This window comes from Equus caballus, chromosome X (assembly GCF_041296265.1).
Source record: "Equus caballus isolate H_3958 breed thoroughbred chromosome X, TB-T2T, whole genome shotgun sequence".
Lineage (NCBI taxonomy): Eukaryota > Metazoa > Chordata > Mammalia > Perissodactyla > Equidae > Equus > Equus caballus.
The window spans coordinates 72,411,883-72,425,057 of NC_091715.1; the positions used below are offsets into that span (position 1 = coordinate 72,411,883).

Consider the following 13,175-nt stretch of genomic DNA (forward strand, 5'->3'; position numbering starts at 1 on the left):
GAAAGAGACTGAGGGATCTGGGAGAGGTGAGCAACACACACACACATACATACGTACATACATACACACACACACACACACGCTCAGAGAGAAAAAAAAGACCACTCCAGGAGAGCAAGAGCTCTACACTGAGAGAGAAAGACATGAGGTGTGGGAGTTGGGTAGAGGGAACAAACCCATCTTGGGAGAGGGAGAGAAAGAGACAAAGAGTGAAGACAGACACACACATATGCATGCAGAGGAAGAAAGACATGGGTGAGGGGGCCGGACCAAGTGAGAGAGTAAGCAAGAGACAGACCCTGAGAAAGTGCAAGTATGAGAAACACAACCCAGGGTCAGGGGGCTCAGAAAGACAGAGACTCTAAGAGACAGAGACCCCCAGGCCCAAAACACACCCCAAGAGACAGGGACCAGGAGAGAAAGAGACCTAGAGATCACAAGTAAGACAGAGAGAGGAAGGGAAGAAGGGAGAGAGGAAGAGAGGGAAGACTGACTAACTCAGACATCAAGATAGAAAAGATCTTAGGGGCAGGACACATTTCACTATGCTACTAGAATTCTGGAAAACTCAAACAAAGATTGATCCCAGAATCACCATACCATGTTAAATCATTTTGTCCTTATTTTCCCTACAAACTTTGAAACTAAAAGGTGTAAGAAAGTAACACAAAATAATCTAAATATAATATCTAATCATAAACGGTTTAATTCAAAATAAAGACAGGTTTAACCTGTTTTTGTACCTTCTTAATTGATTTTTAATGCAAAGTATTTTAAATGTTTATATCTTTTTGTTATAAAATATTTTACATATTCAAAAAAAGTATATAGAATATAATGAATAGCTGTCTTCCCACATCCCATCTTCACCAATTTTTAACACTTTTTATTTCTGCTTCTGATGCTTTGAAGCCTAATAAGTGACCCTACCCAATCCCATTCTCTTCTTTCCCTCCCTTCTTTCTGAGAGGTAACTAACCCTAAATTCTATATTTACTATTTCTATGTATGTTTTTATATTTTCACTGCATATAGATCACTAAAGTGTACATTATCCTTCATGTTTTCAAACTATACATAAGTGGTACCATACGGTTTGGATCATTCTATGACTTACTTTTTCACTCAATGTAGTTTTTCATTTTTCACTCAAAGTTGAGACTTATTCAGTCATTCTAAATGCCGTGTCGTATTCCACGGTATGAATATACCATCATTTATTAGTTCTCCTGTTCACAGACATTTAGATAATTTCTAATTTTTGGCTACTGTGAAGTAAGTGCAATGAACACTCAATGTTGTTATATTTTTCTAGAATGTTGTCTACTTCATCTAAATTTTAAATATTCTGGCATAAATCTTCTGGCTTATAATTTTTAAAATATCACTTTAAACATACTTATTTTAGCCTTTATTAAATAGTTCTATTATCTGAGGTGCTTGAGAATCTAACCATGCTGTTTATGGTGTGTGTTAACTTTCACCAGGTGGACTGCTAACTTATTTCGTTGCTAACTTTTCCTAAGGTTAATCGTTTCCTCAGGGATGCTATAGTTTTTCATTGTCACTTCACTTTCAGTGTAGCTGTACTATGTGAGAATCCTGGGTAGCCTGGGTTGACCCATCTCCACAGTGATTCTGAATCTGCTTGTGCCAGGTGCTCCAGGGGATCATCAACCCAGACCTACTTTTGAAGTTAGTATTTCAGCCTGAGATGTTTAGACCACGTAAGAAATGTAAACTCAAACCATAAACTATGTGAGGCAAGGTCTATGATTATGAATTAAAGGAAACTATTTTTCCCAACCCAGAGCCCAGGGTGAAACAGATAAGCTTCCTTGTCATCTCCCTGGATTGAAGGGCAAATTTTTTTCTATCCTATTCTTCCATGCAGCATGTACCCTTTAAAGAGATTCAACTTTAATCTGGGTTCTAAGAACTCTCCACCTTATTGAGGGGTCAAGGTCTTGTATCCTATCCCCGGGTAGGTGAAAACCAAAGTTGCTAATCTCAAGACTGGAATATCCCTAGGGCTTCCATAGCATACCTGCTTGAACTTACTGTTTAGGTTATCAGTTCCCTCTTTGTGTCTGGTCCTTGTGATTTCCATTACTTTTAGAGAGCTCATTATGCATTTATATTCAAACCACAATGGAGTACTGCCTAAACATGTCACATGATTGCAAGATTCCATACCTTTCCCTGGATGTCTTATATTACTTTCTTCCCCTCTTTGCCTGGCAAACCTCTATTCATGCTTTACTATCCTTCAAGAGTCAACTAAAATTTCATCTTAGGAAAGCCACCCTGCAAGGTAGGCCCTTGGCTGTTGTCCGGAAACTTGAATGGTAAACAGTTCCCTGTACCAATATAAAACTTTACCTGATAAGAGTGGCTCACTGTGCCTAGACTGTACAAACAATGTGGTTTATTCTGAACACCTGTTTTCTTTCTGAGAGTCTGGAATTTGGTAAGAGCCAGGCAGTCAGTGCCTACGTGACCAGTCCCCAATAAAAACCCTGAGCACTTAGTCTCAAATGAGTTCCTCCAGCAGACAACACTTCACGTTGCTGTCATACTTGTTGCTGAAGAAATCAGTACAACCTATGTGACTCCTCTGGAAGAGGACTCTTGGAAGGTTATGCCTAGTTTTCTCTAGACTTCGTCCCTTGTGCCTTTTCCCTTTGCTCCCTTTCATTGTAATAAGTCATAGTCCTAAAGATGACCATATGCTGAGTCCTGTGAATCACTAAACATGACGGTGGTCTTGGAGACTCCTGACACACAGCTTGTCAAGCAAATGTTGACTAAACTCCTTCCTACAACTAGTCAACTGGCAAATAACCAGTGTCTTCAGAAAATGCTGCAGTTCCACACACTGCACACAATTTCAGAAATTTCAGAAATGCTTACCTAAATTTACCAAAGGTAATTTACCTAAGGTGAAAACGTCAGCAATAAAAAAATGCTGGTAGAAAGTTAGTGAAAATGTGGCAACCAGATAAGAAGTCTCAAAGCTTAGGACAAGAGACAATTTCTGTGGAAATACAACAGATTCCATTCTAATTTTGATCTTATTGAATATAATCACAATACCTTACAGTAATGTCTAAAAAAAATAAAAAGTGATCCAGAAAAATATGGGCTACCGCAGTTAATAAATATCCTGAATATGTAATTAAAGTTTATAAATAGATATTTCATGCTGAGTATTCTTATTTCATCATCCACATGCACTAATCTTTACTCCTGTTTTAACTTTGTGTTGTGTATATATACATGATAAGTAACAGTGAATTAATCAATTAATCAAAGCCACTCCTTAATATCCACTCTGGATATCACAAAATGCTTATAAGGTAAGGCACAAAGGAAATACAGACAAATAGAAGGCCACATCTTTACTCCTAATTTCTTGAAGCATTCTAAATATAAACTTAACTACCATATTTGCAGCAAGATACACTGTAGTTTTAAAAAGAAAAGTAGCATATCATTAAAATATTAGGTGTATATATAGTAGCAGTAGTAGCAGTAGCAGTAGTAGTAGTAGTAATAGAATGGTAAGCTCCATGAGTGCATTTTGTTCACTGATATAATCCATGCTTCTAGAGCAATGCCTGGCAGATAGCAATCACTCAATAAATATTTGTTCAATGAATAAATGTGGTATATTAATGCTAATATTATGGTCCTACATCATATATAAGGATTCTATCACAAAAGGTTATATCCATACAATAAATTACATATATTTTAAAATGTAAATACCAATAAAGCTTACTCTAAAAATACTGAAATAATAAATCTAATATTTTAAAGTAGTCTATATAGTCATCTCCTCATCATGAAACTGTCCTTCTAATAAAATACTAGAACGCAGAAATGGGGATGCTGTAAGGTAAACTCAAATGACTTATTCAAGATGCTGCTTCTCAGAAAATTCAGAAAGCTATTACAAAAGAATTAAAAAGCAACTCTTTGAAGTAAAAGTGAAATATGCAGTGAAAATCATATTATAGCTCAATTATAGCCATGTCCTTATTTAACATCCATTTCAAACTCCAAATACAACGTTTTGACCTTTAATACCTCCTAGTCAGATTTTCTTACATTTACTATAAGAAAGTGATTTTTTTTTAAGTTACACAGTACTGGCTATACAGTCATGTGCCACATAATGACATTTCAGTCAATGAAAGACTGCATACACAACAGTGGTCCCATAAGATTAGTACCATACAGCCAAGGTGTGTAGAAGGCTACATCATCTAGCTATGTGTAAGTAAACTCTATGACAGTCACACAAGGACAAAATCACCTAACAATGCATTTCCCAGAACGTATCCCCGTCGTGAAGTGATGCATGACTGCATATGTTCACATACTATGATCTACTCAGCCTAGATCTAGAGTTAATCTAGATCTAAACAACAAAAGCAGATTTTTATCATCTATTTGTTCTGGAAAATGATTCTGACAAACTATACATGCACATAGCTGCAAAAAATATAAAATACATCCATATATGAATGACTTCTATTTGACCGCACACAGCTAAAGTGAAACCAAGACCCTAGACAAGTAGTCAAAGTTTGTCATTTGGAACCCAGAGCCTTTCCTGTCTGCTTTTAAGTCCACAACATGTAGCTACCTACTCTCTGCCCCCATTTTTTCCCTTTTTCACATTATGGAATATATGGAAAGCGATAATACTTATATAGCACACCAGAAAAAATGGAAGAGGCTACTCATTTCTGGAGGTGACCCAGCTGCCTCAGATCCCACCTGTACTTCCAAGTGATGAAGGGATCAATACTTCAGCATACTTTTATGCAACCCATTTACAGCACAGAATGAGACATACTGGTTAGTCTACTCGCTCTCTTCTCTTAACCATAAGTTACAAGAAAAAATTTCAATGAGACTATTTTTTAAAAATCATTCCCAGAAACACATAAACACATAAGTTACTTATTTCTGATTATGAGGTGAGACTGTGGAGAATTTTAAGTGAGAAGGCAGATTGGGAGAGCAGAGGAGGAGGTAACAGGAACTTCCCGTTACCCTAGAGTAAACTATAACCACTCCTTTACTAGTCTTAGAAAAATATTCTTTCAATCTAATTGGAAAATGGACACTGATAATAAACTCCCTTTATGAGTTAACAGGAGAGAAGGAGGAGGGAAATTTTATAATTTTTACTCTTCCCCTGATTTCTTAGAGAGGTAAGCCAGGGTCTGCAGCTAGGCTGCCATCTGTCTTTTCCAAGGAGGTACTGAAGAGAGAAATGTCTCTCAGGGAATCGCCAAATTAGTTCAGCTGCAGGCCTGAGAGCAGCCAAGCTTGTGTGAGTACAGGATCATTACCTAGGGGGCACCCACATCTCTCTTCTCTTCACAATCAACTGCTTTGCTCCATGACTCCCAAATGCCAAATATTTAGAGCTATTTACACTGTACTATCTTTAGATATTTGATATTTCAAATATTCTGGTATTTGGCCCCAGCTATGGAATTCCTAGACACCTGTCAGTGCACTAGGAGGATATAGAGCCTCAACACTAATTCTTCAAATGTAGATATGGATAAAGATAACTTCAGCCATTGGCAAGTTCAATCGAAGACTTTCACTGTGTGTATACTCATGCACAAGAGAAAGAAAGAAAGAGAAAGTGAAAGACGTTAACACAAACTATATATGATACAGGGGAAATCTAAGCTAGACAATAATTGTAGATTATGAAGAATTACAAATGAAAAAGAATAAACGATTAAAACCAGTTTTACTGTATAAAATTAATTACAATCATACTTAATTACCTGAAATGCTTCCAGTTATTTATATGTAGTTAAGTGAAAATACTGTGGTGGTTGGAGATTGGATGTATCTAGGTCTGAATCCCAGTTCTACTAATCATTTATAAAAATAAAGATATCAACAACATTGCAAGGCTGCTCAAGAAAGAATTAAGTTACCTAACACATGGAGTGAAAATAATACAGAGTTTAGGTATATAGATGTAAATAAACATTAGGGGTTTTTTTCCCTCCTCTCTTAAATACTAGAGAGAGCACAATGGCTTGCTTGTAATTAAACATTCATCAGATATTTGTTCTTATTATGCATACCTGATTATCCCAGATGCTTACCAATTGAGGAAAGATACTCCTTTGAGCCAATTAATGAGGATAATTAATAAATGAAAAAAGCACTGACGTGATAACACAATATTTTCTAAATCAATGTTTCATGATAAAGGCAACATTCATTAGACTCACTTTCTTCCAACTTTAAAGAAACTGAGGGATTGTTTCCTGTTTCATCCACATTTCCTTCACCACCTCCTCGAGATCTTGAATTCCAGACTTTAATCACTTCAACATCATTGTCACTGCCACTTCCACTTGAGCTACTGTCTTTTTTCCCCCTTTTCCCCTTTGTTTTCTTCTTTCTAAAAAAAGAACAAATTCAAAATATTAGCAAAGCATAGTAAAGATACAAATGCCAATTATCAGAGGACAAGCAGCAAGTAGGGATTTTAAATGTGTCAACACAGGGCACAAAAAGTATTTAATTTACTTTGTATAATCATCGGAGCTTAAACTCATGGAGGTTTCATCGGAATCTGAAGCTATAAATTCATCCATACTGTCTTCATCAAAATATCCCTAGAGAAAAAAAATGATGAATGTTTTAATAGTTTATTTCAACATATTACAAATTAAATGATGTTTGCTTATTCTATGTAAGGATAAGTTAATTGTCATGAGATATGGAAAAACTGAGGAACTATCATAGATTAGAAAAAATGGGGACATGATAGATATGACTATTAAATGCAATGTGAAGTCTTGGATTGAATCATGGAAAAGAAAAAGGACAGAAGTACAAAAACTGATGAAATCCAATTAAAGTCTGTTGTTTAGTTAACAGTGTTGACCCGATGTTAATTTCTTAGTGTTGATCATTTTACTATGGTTATGCAAAATGTTATGATTAACATTTAATACTCTTTCCATAATCATAATGCATTCAAACATAGAAATTAGCTAGAAATAAAATAGGTTGAATTATTGTACCACAAAGCAAAAGAAAATTCAAATATATAGTAAGTCTATAATAGATCAACCTTTTTCCTAAAGTTATTCTGCTTCCAACATATATCTTTTAATCAATTTTAAGTAACTTGATTTACCTTATTTTCTTTGCTAATGTAGTCCAGCTGCAAACACCAAGGATGAGTCCAAATTCTACTTAACATCTGGAAATCTTGGAAAAGTTTTGCACCGGCCTTTCCTCTTCCGCCTTCACTGCTATTACCCACACCTGATCAAAAGAAAAAATAGTTAACGTTAAGATATGAGAATTCTCTATTTCAACCAAGGTGTTTCTAAATTAGACTTTTAACTTTATCTGTGCCATGGACTCCTTTGGCAGTGTAGAGAAGCTTACAGATCCTCTTCCTTAGAATGTTTTGAAATACATAAAATAAATAGGATTACAAAAGAAACTCATTATATAGAAATTTTCAGAATATTAAAAAAATTTGTGACATAGTAATATATGTACTTTATGAATGCATTAAATAAATATAGCAGCAAGTCTAACAATTCGAAATTTTGAAGTATTGATAAAGGTAAATAATTCTGAGAAATTAGTTAACAACAATAATATGTAGAAATATTTCTGATTTCTAACAGTAACAAAGTCACAGTTGTCACTACTACTACTACAGTTTGTTGCCTACACTCATAATTGAAAAAAATGCTACATTTTTGTTAGAGATTAGTGAAAATTAACATGTAATTTTTTCTTATTCAGGTTCATATACCTCCCTAAATTCTATCCAAGGACCCTAGATTACAAACTCCTGTTTGAGATAAAGCCTCTCTCTATATAGAGTCCTTTAGCAACTCTTTCCAACTATTCTTACACAAAAACAAGTGCTTCTAAAATTGTGGTTTTCATGTTGAAAATTAATTAGATTTCTTCTGTCCAGAGTAATTTCAACATTCTATTTTTTCTATGAGAATGAAATGAATGCACATTTCACTAATATGACAAAATTAAAATGCAAAAGAACAAAGCTGATCTTTTTTAAAAAATCATTTAAGCAATAACATATTTTTCTGTTTACAGTTTTAAAAGATGCAAATTCACTGATAATTAGTAATCTTGCCTCCATGAGTGACAAGAGAAAATTTAGTAATGATATAAAACACTAATAAAAATCAGGTACTGATTATTTTGCCTGATTAGAGGTATTTTCACTGTGTATGACAGCAATCATTGCTGTAAAAATGAGGTATCTAATTTCTTGATATACAAGTGTTCATAGCATTCTCTTATAATTCTTTAATTTCTCTTAAGGTCAGTAGTGATGCTCCTTCATTCCTGATTTTAGTTATTTGTGTCTCCTCTCTTTACTACTTTGTAAGTACAGCAAAAGAGTTATCAATTACACGTTGATCTTTTCAAAGATCCAACTTTTTGGTTTCAATGATTTTCTCTACTGTTTTTCTTTTCTCCTTTATATTTATTTCTGCTCTAGTCTTTATTATTTCCTTCCTTCTATGTGCTTTGGGTTTAGTTTGCTCTTATTTTAGTTCTTAAGGTGGAAAGTTAGATTATAAATTTCAGATCTTTCTGAAATAGGCATTTACAGCTATAAATTTCCCTCTAAGCATTGCTTTACCTGCATCCCATATTTTAGTACCTTGTGTTTTTGTTTTCATTCATCTCTAAATATTTTCTAATTTCCCTTGTGATTTCTTCTTCAAGCCTTTGGTTATTTAGGAGTGTGTTATTTACACTTATTTGTGAATTTTCTAACATTCCTTCAGTTACTGGTTTGTAATTTCATTCCAGTGTGGTTAAAGAAAATATTTTGTATGATTGTATCACTTTATATTAATTGAAGCTTGTTTTATAGTCTAAAATATGGTCTATCTTGGAGAATGTTTCAATGTGCACTTGAGAGGAATGTGTATTCTGCTGCTGTTGGATGGAGTGTTCTACAGATGTCTGTTCCTTTCAAGTCTTCTACTTCCTTGTTGATCTTCTGCCTAGCTGTTCTATCCATTACTGAAAACCTTATGAGTTTTTAAATTAATTTCATTCTCCAAGAAAGACTGACTATAAAGTCAATTTTTGTTTTGTCAGGGGGAACCACTTTTGTACATAACATAAACATCTTCTATTATAGAAAATTTTCATAAGACTTTTAGGCCTAACTGGCTAAGGCAGAAAAAGGAAGAAAATTTTAAAAAGGAAAAACTGAAGTTTCCCCTACCTACACTACTGACTTGTATTAGAGTTGATATTCTTTGTTGAGATGGGAACCACATTAAAAAGGATATGCTAATAATTTGGCCAAATAAACATCCACAGAAAAATGTTCTCCACTCAAAAGAGCATTGACAATTATTATTGAATCACTCTATCTTTTTTTAAAAAAACGTTTTGACTCCAAGTGGCTTTATTTGGAAAAACAAGTACCAAAAAAGGCAAGTGAATACATAATGAATTACGCATGACAATCTGTTATTGAACCTCATTTATATCTATGGTTTCTACATGAGATGTTATCACGAGGTCTGTGGGAAACTAAATAAGGGTCCCCACAAATATATCCACATTCTAATCCCAGGCACCCATTAACGTTATTCTATATGGCAAAAGGGACTTTGCAGATGCAATCAAGATAAGGACCCTAAAAGGAAGAAGACCATCCTAGATCATCCAGATGCATCCATTGCAACCACAGTGGTCTCTATAAGAGGGACCCACAAGTGAGAATTAGAGAAGATGATGTGATGACATAATCAGAGATTGGAGTGATGCATTTTGAAGATGGAGAATACAGGCAGCCACCAGAAGGTGAAAAAAGCAAGGAAACATTTTTTCTCCCTCGAGCATCCAGAAAGAACACATCCAGAAGTCCTGCTGACTTTAGCCTAGTGAAACTAACATCGGACCTCAAACTCCAAGAACTATAAAAGAGAATAAATTTGTGTAGTCATAAGCCATAAAATTTGTGGTAACTTTTTACAGCAGTAATAAGAAACCAATACAGCATCCTAGTGAAATGTTTATCAAACATGGTGTACATCAGAATCACCTGGGCAGTTTGTTAAAGATACAGATCCCTGGATCCCATTCCTAGAAATTTTGATTCCCTAGATCTGTGATGAGGCACAGAAATCTAAACTTTCTAAGAAGCTTCTTGGATAATTGTTGTATTGCAAACCAGGGTACAAGTCAAAAGAAAAGTGTTTGGGGGAAAACTAACTGCCTGAATTAGTTTCCTAGGGCAGCCATAACAAATCAACACAAACCTGAAATCTTAAGACAACAGAAAGGTACTCCCCATCATAGCTCGGAAGATCAGAAATCAGTCCCACTGAGCCAAAATCAAAGTGTCCAGTGGGCTGCGTTCCCCGTGGAAGCTCCAGTAGAGAATTTGTTCCTTGCCTCTTCCAGGCTCTGGTGGCTGCTGGCACTACCTGATTTGTGACTACATCACTCCAATCTCTGACTCTATGGTCACACTGCCTCCTCTTCTCTGTGTATCAAATCTCCCTCTGCCTCTATCCTACAAAAACACCTGCAATTAGCATTAGGACCCACCTGGCCAATCCAAGACAATCTCCTCATCTCAAGATCCTTCATTTAATCACCTCTGCAAGAATCCCTTTTTCTTATAACGTAACACTTATAGGTTCCAGGAACTAGGACCTGACATTTCCAGGTGGCCATTACTCAGCCTACCACACTGCCCTAGTGCCCTTCGAGGCTGTTTAGGGATGAAGACAGTGGCACTGAAGCAAACTTTCCAAAACTACAAGATTAAAGCCTTTTATGTTCAAATCCTCTTTTGACCCTTTACAAATTACAATTATGCTATTAAAAAACAACCAGTCTTACTACAGTATTCTAATGATTAATGAGGCTATGATAAGCAGGGAATTGGGGGGGAGCATCACAGTAATGTACCATGGGCTACAAATATAATAAATTTTATACACAGTTTCCCCAAGTCCTAAAAATTCTTTCAAAGAATCTTCCATGTAAACGATTAAAAAGGGTTGATCTAGAGAGCCTTGGGGGTGATAGGTCACTAAGAATTTAGAAACATCTTCTAGGACTTACATACACAGTTTATCACAAATCTTTGCTGATGAAATAATTTGTACTATCTCAGAAATCTGATTTTCTATGCTCTAATGCTCATTAAGAGTTAACTGCTAGGAATCAAGAACACTTTTGAGCATAACAAAAATTTAGGAAAGCCTGAAAACCCAAGTAATAACACTCCTACCAAGAGGTGCCAGAGAATTCTACACATAATGAACAAGAAGTGAAAATAGAGAATCTCATTGGTATTAGATATCTCACTGCTGCACTACACTACACCAACGTTGGCCCTATAAAGCTGACTTTAAGCAAATGGCTTAGGTCTGATGTCTAAACACATGCTGTTACATCTGTTCAAGTCTAAATCTAAACCTTGTTGTCATACCACCTTCTAATTGGCCACACAAGAGGAATCTCACATAACTACCATCCTTGAACTATCATGCAAAGACCTTTAAAACTGGTTAACATTCTCTTGGGTATAGTTATTTTATTGAGGCAGAAAGCAGAAGAAACAAAAGAATAATATTTTAAGTACCACAGAGCTCCCAGTTCATATCATCAAACAATCCATCATTAGCCCAAATTCATACTAACTTAAGAGTTTTAAAAGTCTTGAGCACAGAGTATAACATATAGGGATCTCAGACTAATATTATCCTCAGACCCCTCAGAAACAACTGCAAATCCTTTCTGGAGTAACCAGTCTTTTGGCTAGGCCTCAAAGAATTCCCACATATAATACTCCAAGGGATATTATGAACTTGTGGTCAAAGGTACTTAAATACACAGGGAAACATGGCAGTATTCCTGAAAACCAAAAGAAACAAGAGAGTGAGAGATGAAAGAGACCTATAAGGATTTCAGAAATTGGAATGATCAGATGTAGACTATAACTGTTTACTTTGTTTAAAGAAACGTTAAAGACAATCTTGAAAATACATGCGAGACACAGGAAATCATAAGAACGAACAATCAGCTGGAAAATAACTGAATAAAACTTCCATAGATAAAAAACTAAGCCATTGAGTTTTTTAAAAAGTTTTATTGAGATGCAGTTCTCATATCACACAATTTACCATTTTGAGTATACAATTCAATGACTTTTAGTATATTCACAGAGTTGTGCAACCATCACCAAAATCCAGTTTTTAAAACATTTTCATCACCCTAAAAGGAAACTCTGTACCCCTATGCCATCATCTCCCAATCTCCTTATTCCTCTCACAGCCCTAGGAAACCACTAATCTTACTTTGTCCCTGTGGATATGTCTACTCTGGACCTTTCCTATAAATGGAATCATACAATGTGTGGTCATTCGTGACTGACTTCTACTTAGCATGTGTTTCCAAGGTTGATCCATGTGTTGTAGCATGTACCAGCAATTCTTTCCCTTTCATTGCTGAATAATGTTCTGTTATATGCATATACATTTGTTTATCCATTCACCAGTTGATGGACATATGGGGTGTTTCTAGATCTTGACTATTATGAATAATGCTGCTATGAACATTAGTGTACTAATCTTTGTTTTAAGATTTTATTTTTCCTTTTTCTCCCAAAGCCCCCGGGTACACAGTTGTGTATTTTTAGTTGTGGGTCCTTCTAGTTGCAGCATGTGGCATGCCGCCTCAGCATGGCTTGATGAGTGGTGCCATGTTCACACCCAGGATTCAAACTGGCAAAACCCTGGGCCACTGAAGCAGAGTGCACGAACTTAGCCACTCGGCCACGGGGCCAGCCCCCTTGTGTACTAATCTTTGTGTGGACATGTTTTCATTTCCATTGGGTATACACCTAGAAGTGTAATTTCTGGGTCATATGCTATACTTAACCTTTCAAGCAACTGTCAAACTGTGTTCCACATCAGTTACACCATTTGACATTCCAAACCAGCAACACATGAGCTTCCAATTCTTCCATATCCTCACCACTACTTATTTTCTATTTTTTGGATTATAGCCATCCTAGTGAGTAATGAAGTAGTATCTCATTGTGGTTTTTACATTTCTCTGATGGCCAAGGATGTTGAGCA

At 35.6% G+C, this 13,175-nt stretch overlaps 1 protein-coding gene across 19 annotated transcripts in view; it reads right to left on the reverse strand.

Moving 5' to 3' along the window:
• The window catches only part of ATRX (ATRX chromatin remodeler), a 240,790-nt gene that overhangs the window by 72,399 nt on the left and 155,216 nt on the right, over window positions 1-13,175 (reverse strand). For all 19 annotated transcript variants that reach the window (XM_070257356.1, XM_070257353.1, XM_070257351.1 and 16 more), the window contains 3 exons: window positions 7,199-7,329; window positions 6,583-6,671; window positions 6,282-6,454 (listed from right to left, as the gene is read on the reverse strand). In XM_070257356.1, coding sequence (XP_070113457.1) covers window positions 6,282-6,454; window positions 6,583-6,671; window positions 7,199-7,329 — 393 coding nt within the window. The remainder of the gene's footprint in view (window positions 1-6,281; window positions 6,455-6,582; window positions 6,672-7,198; window positions 7,330-13,175) is intronic.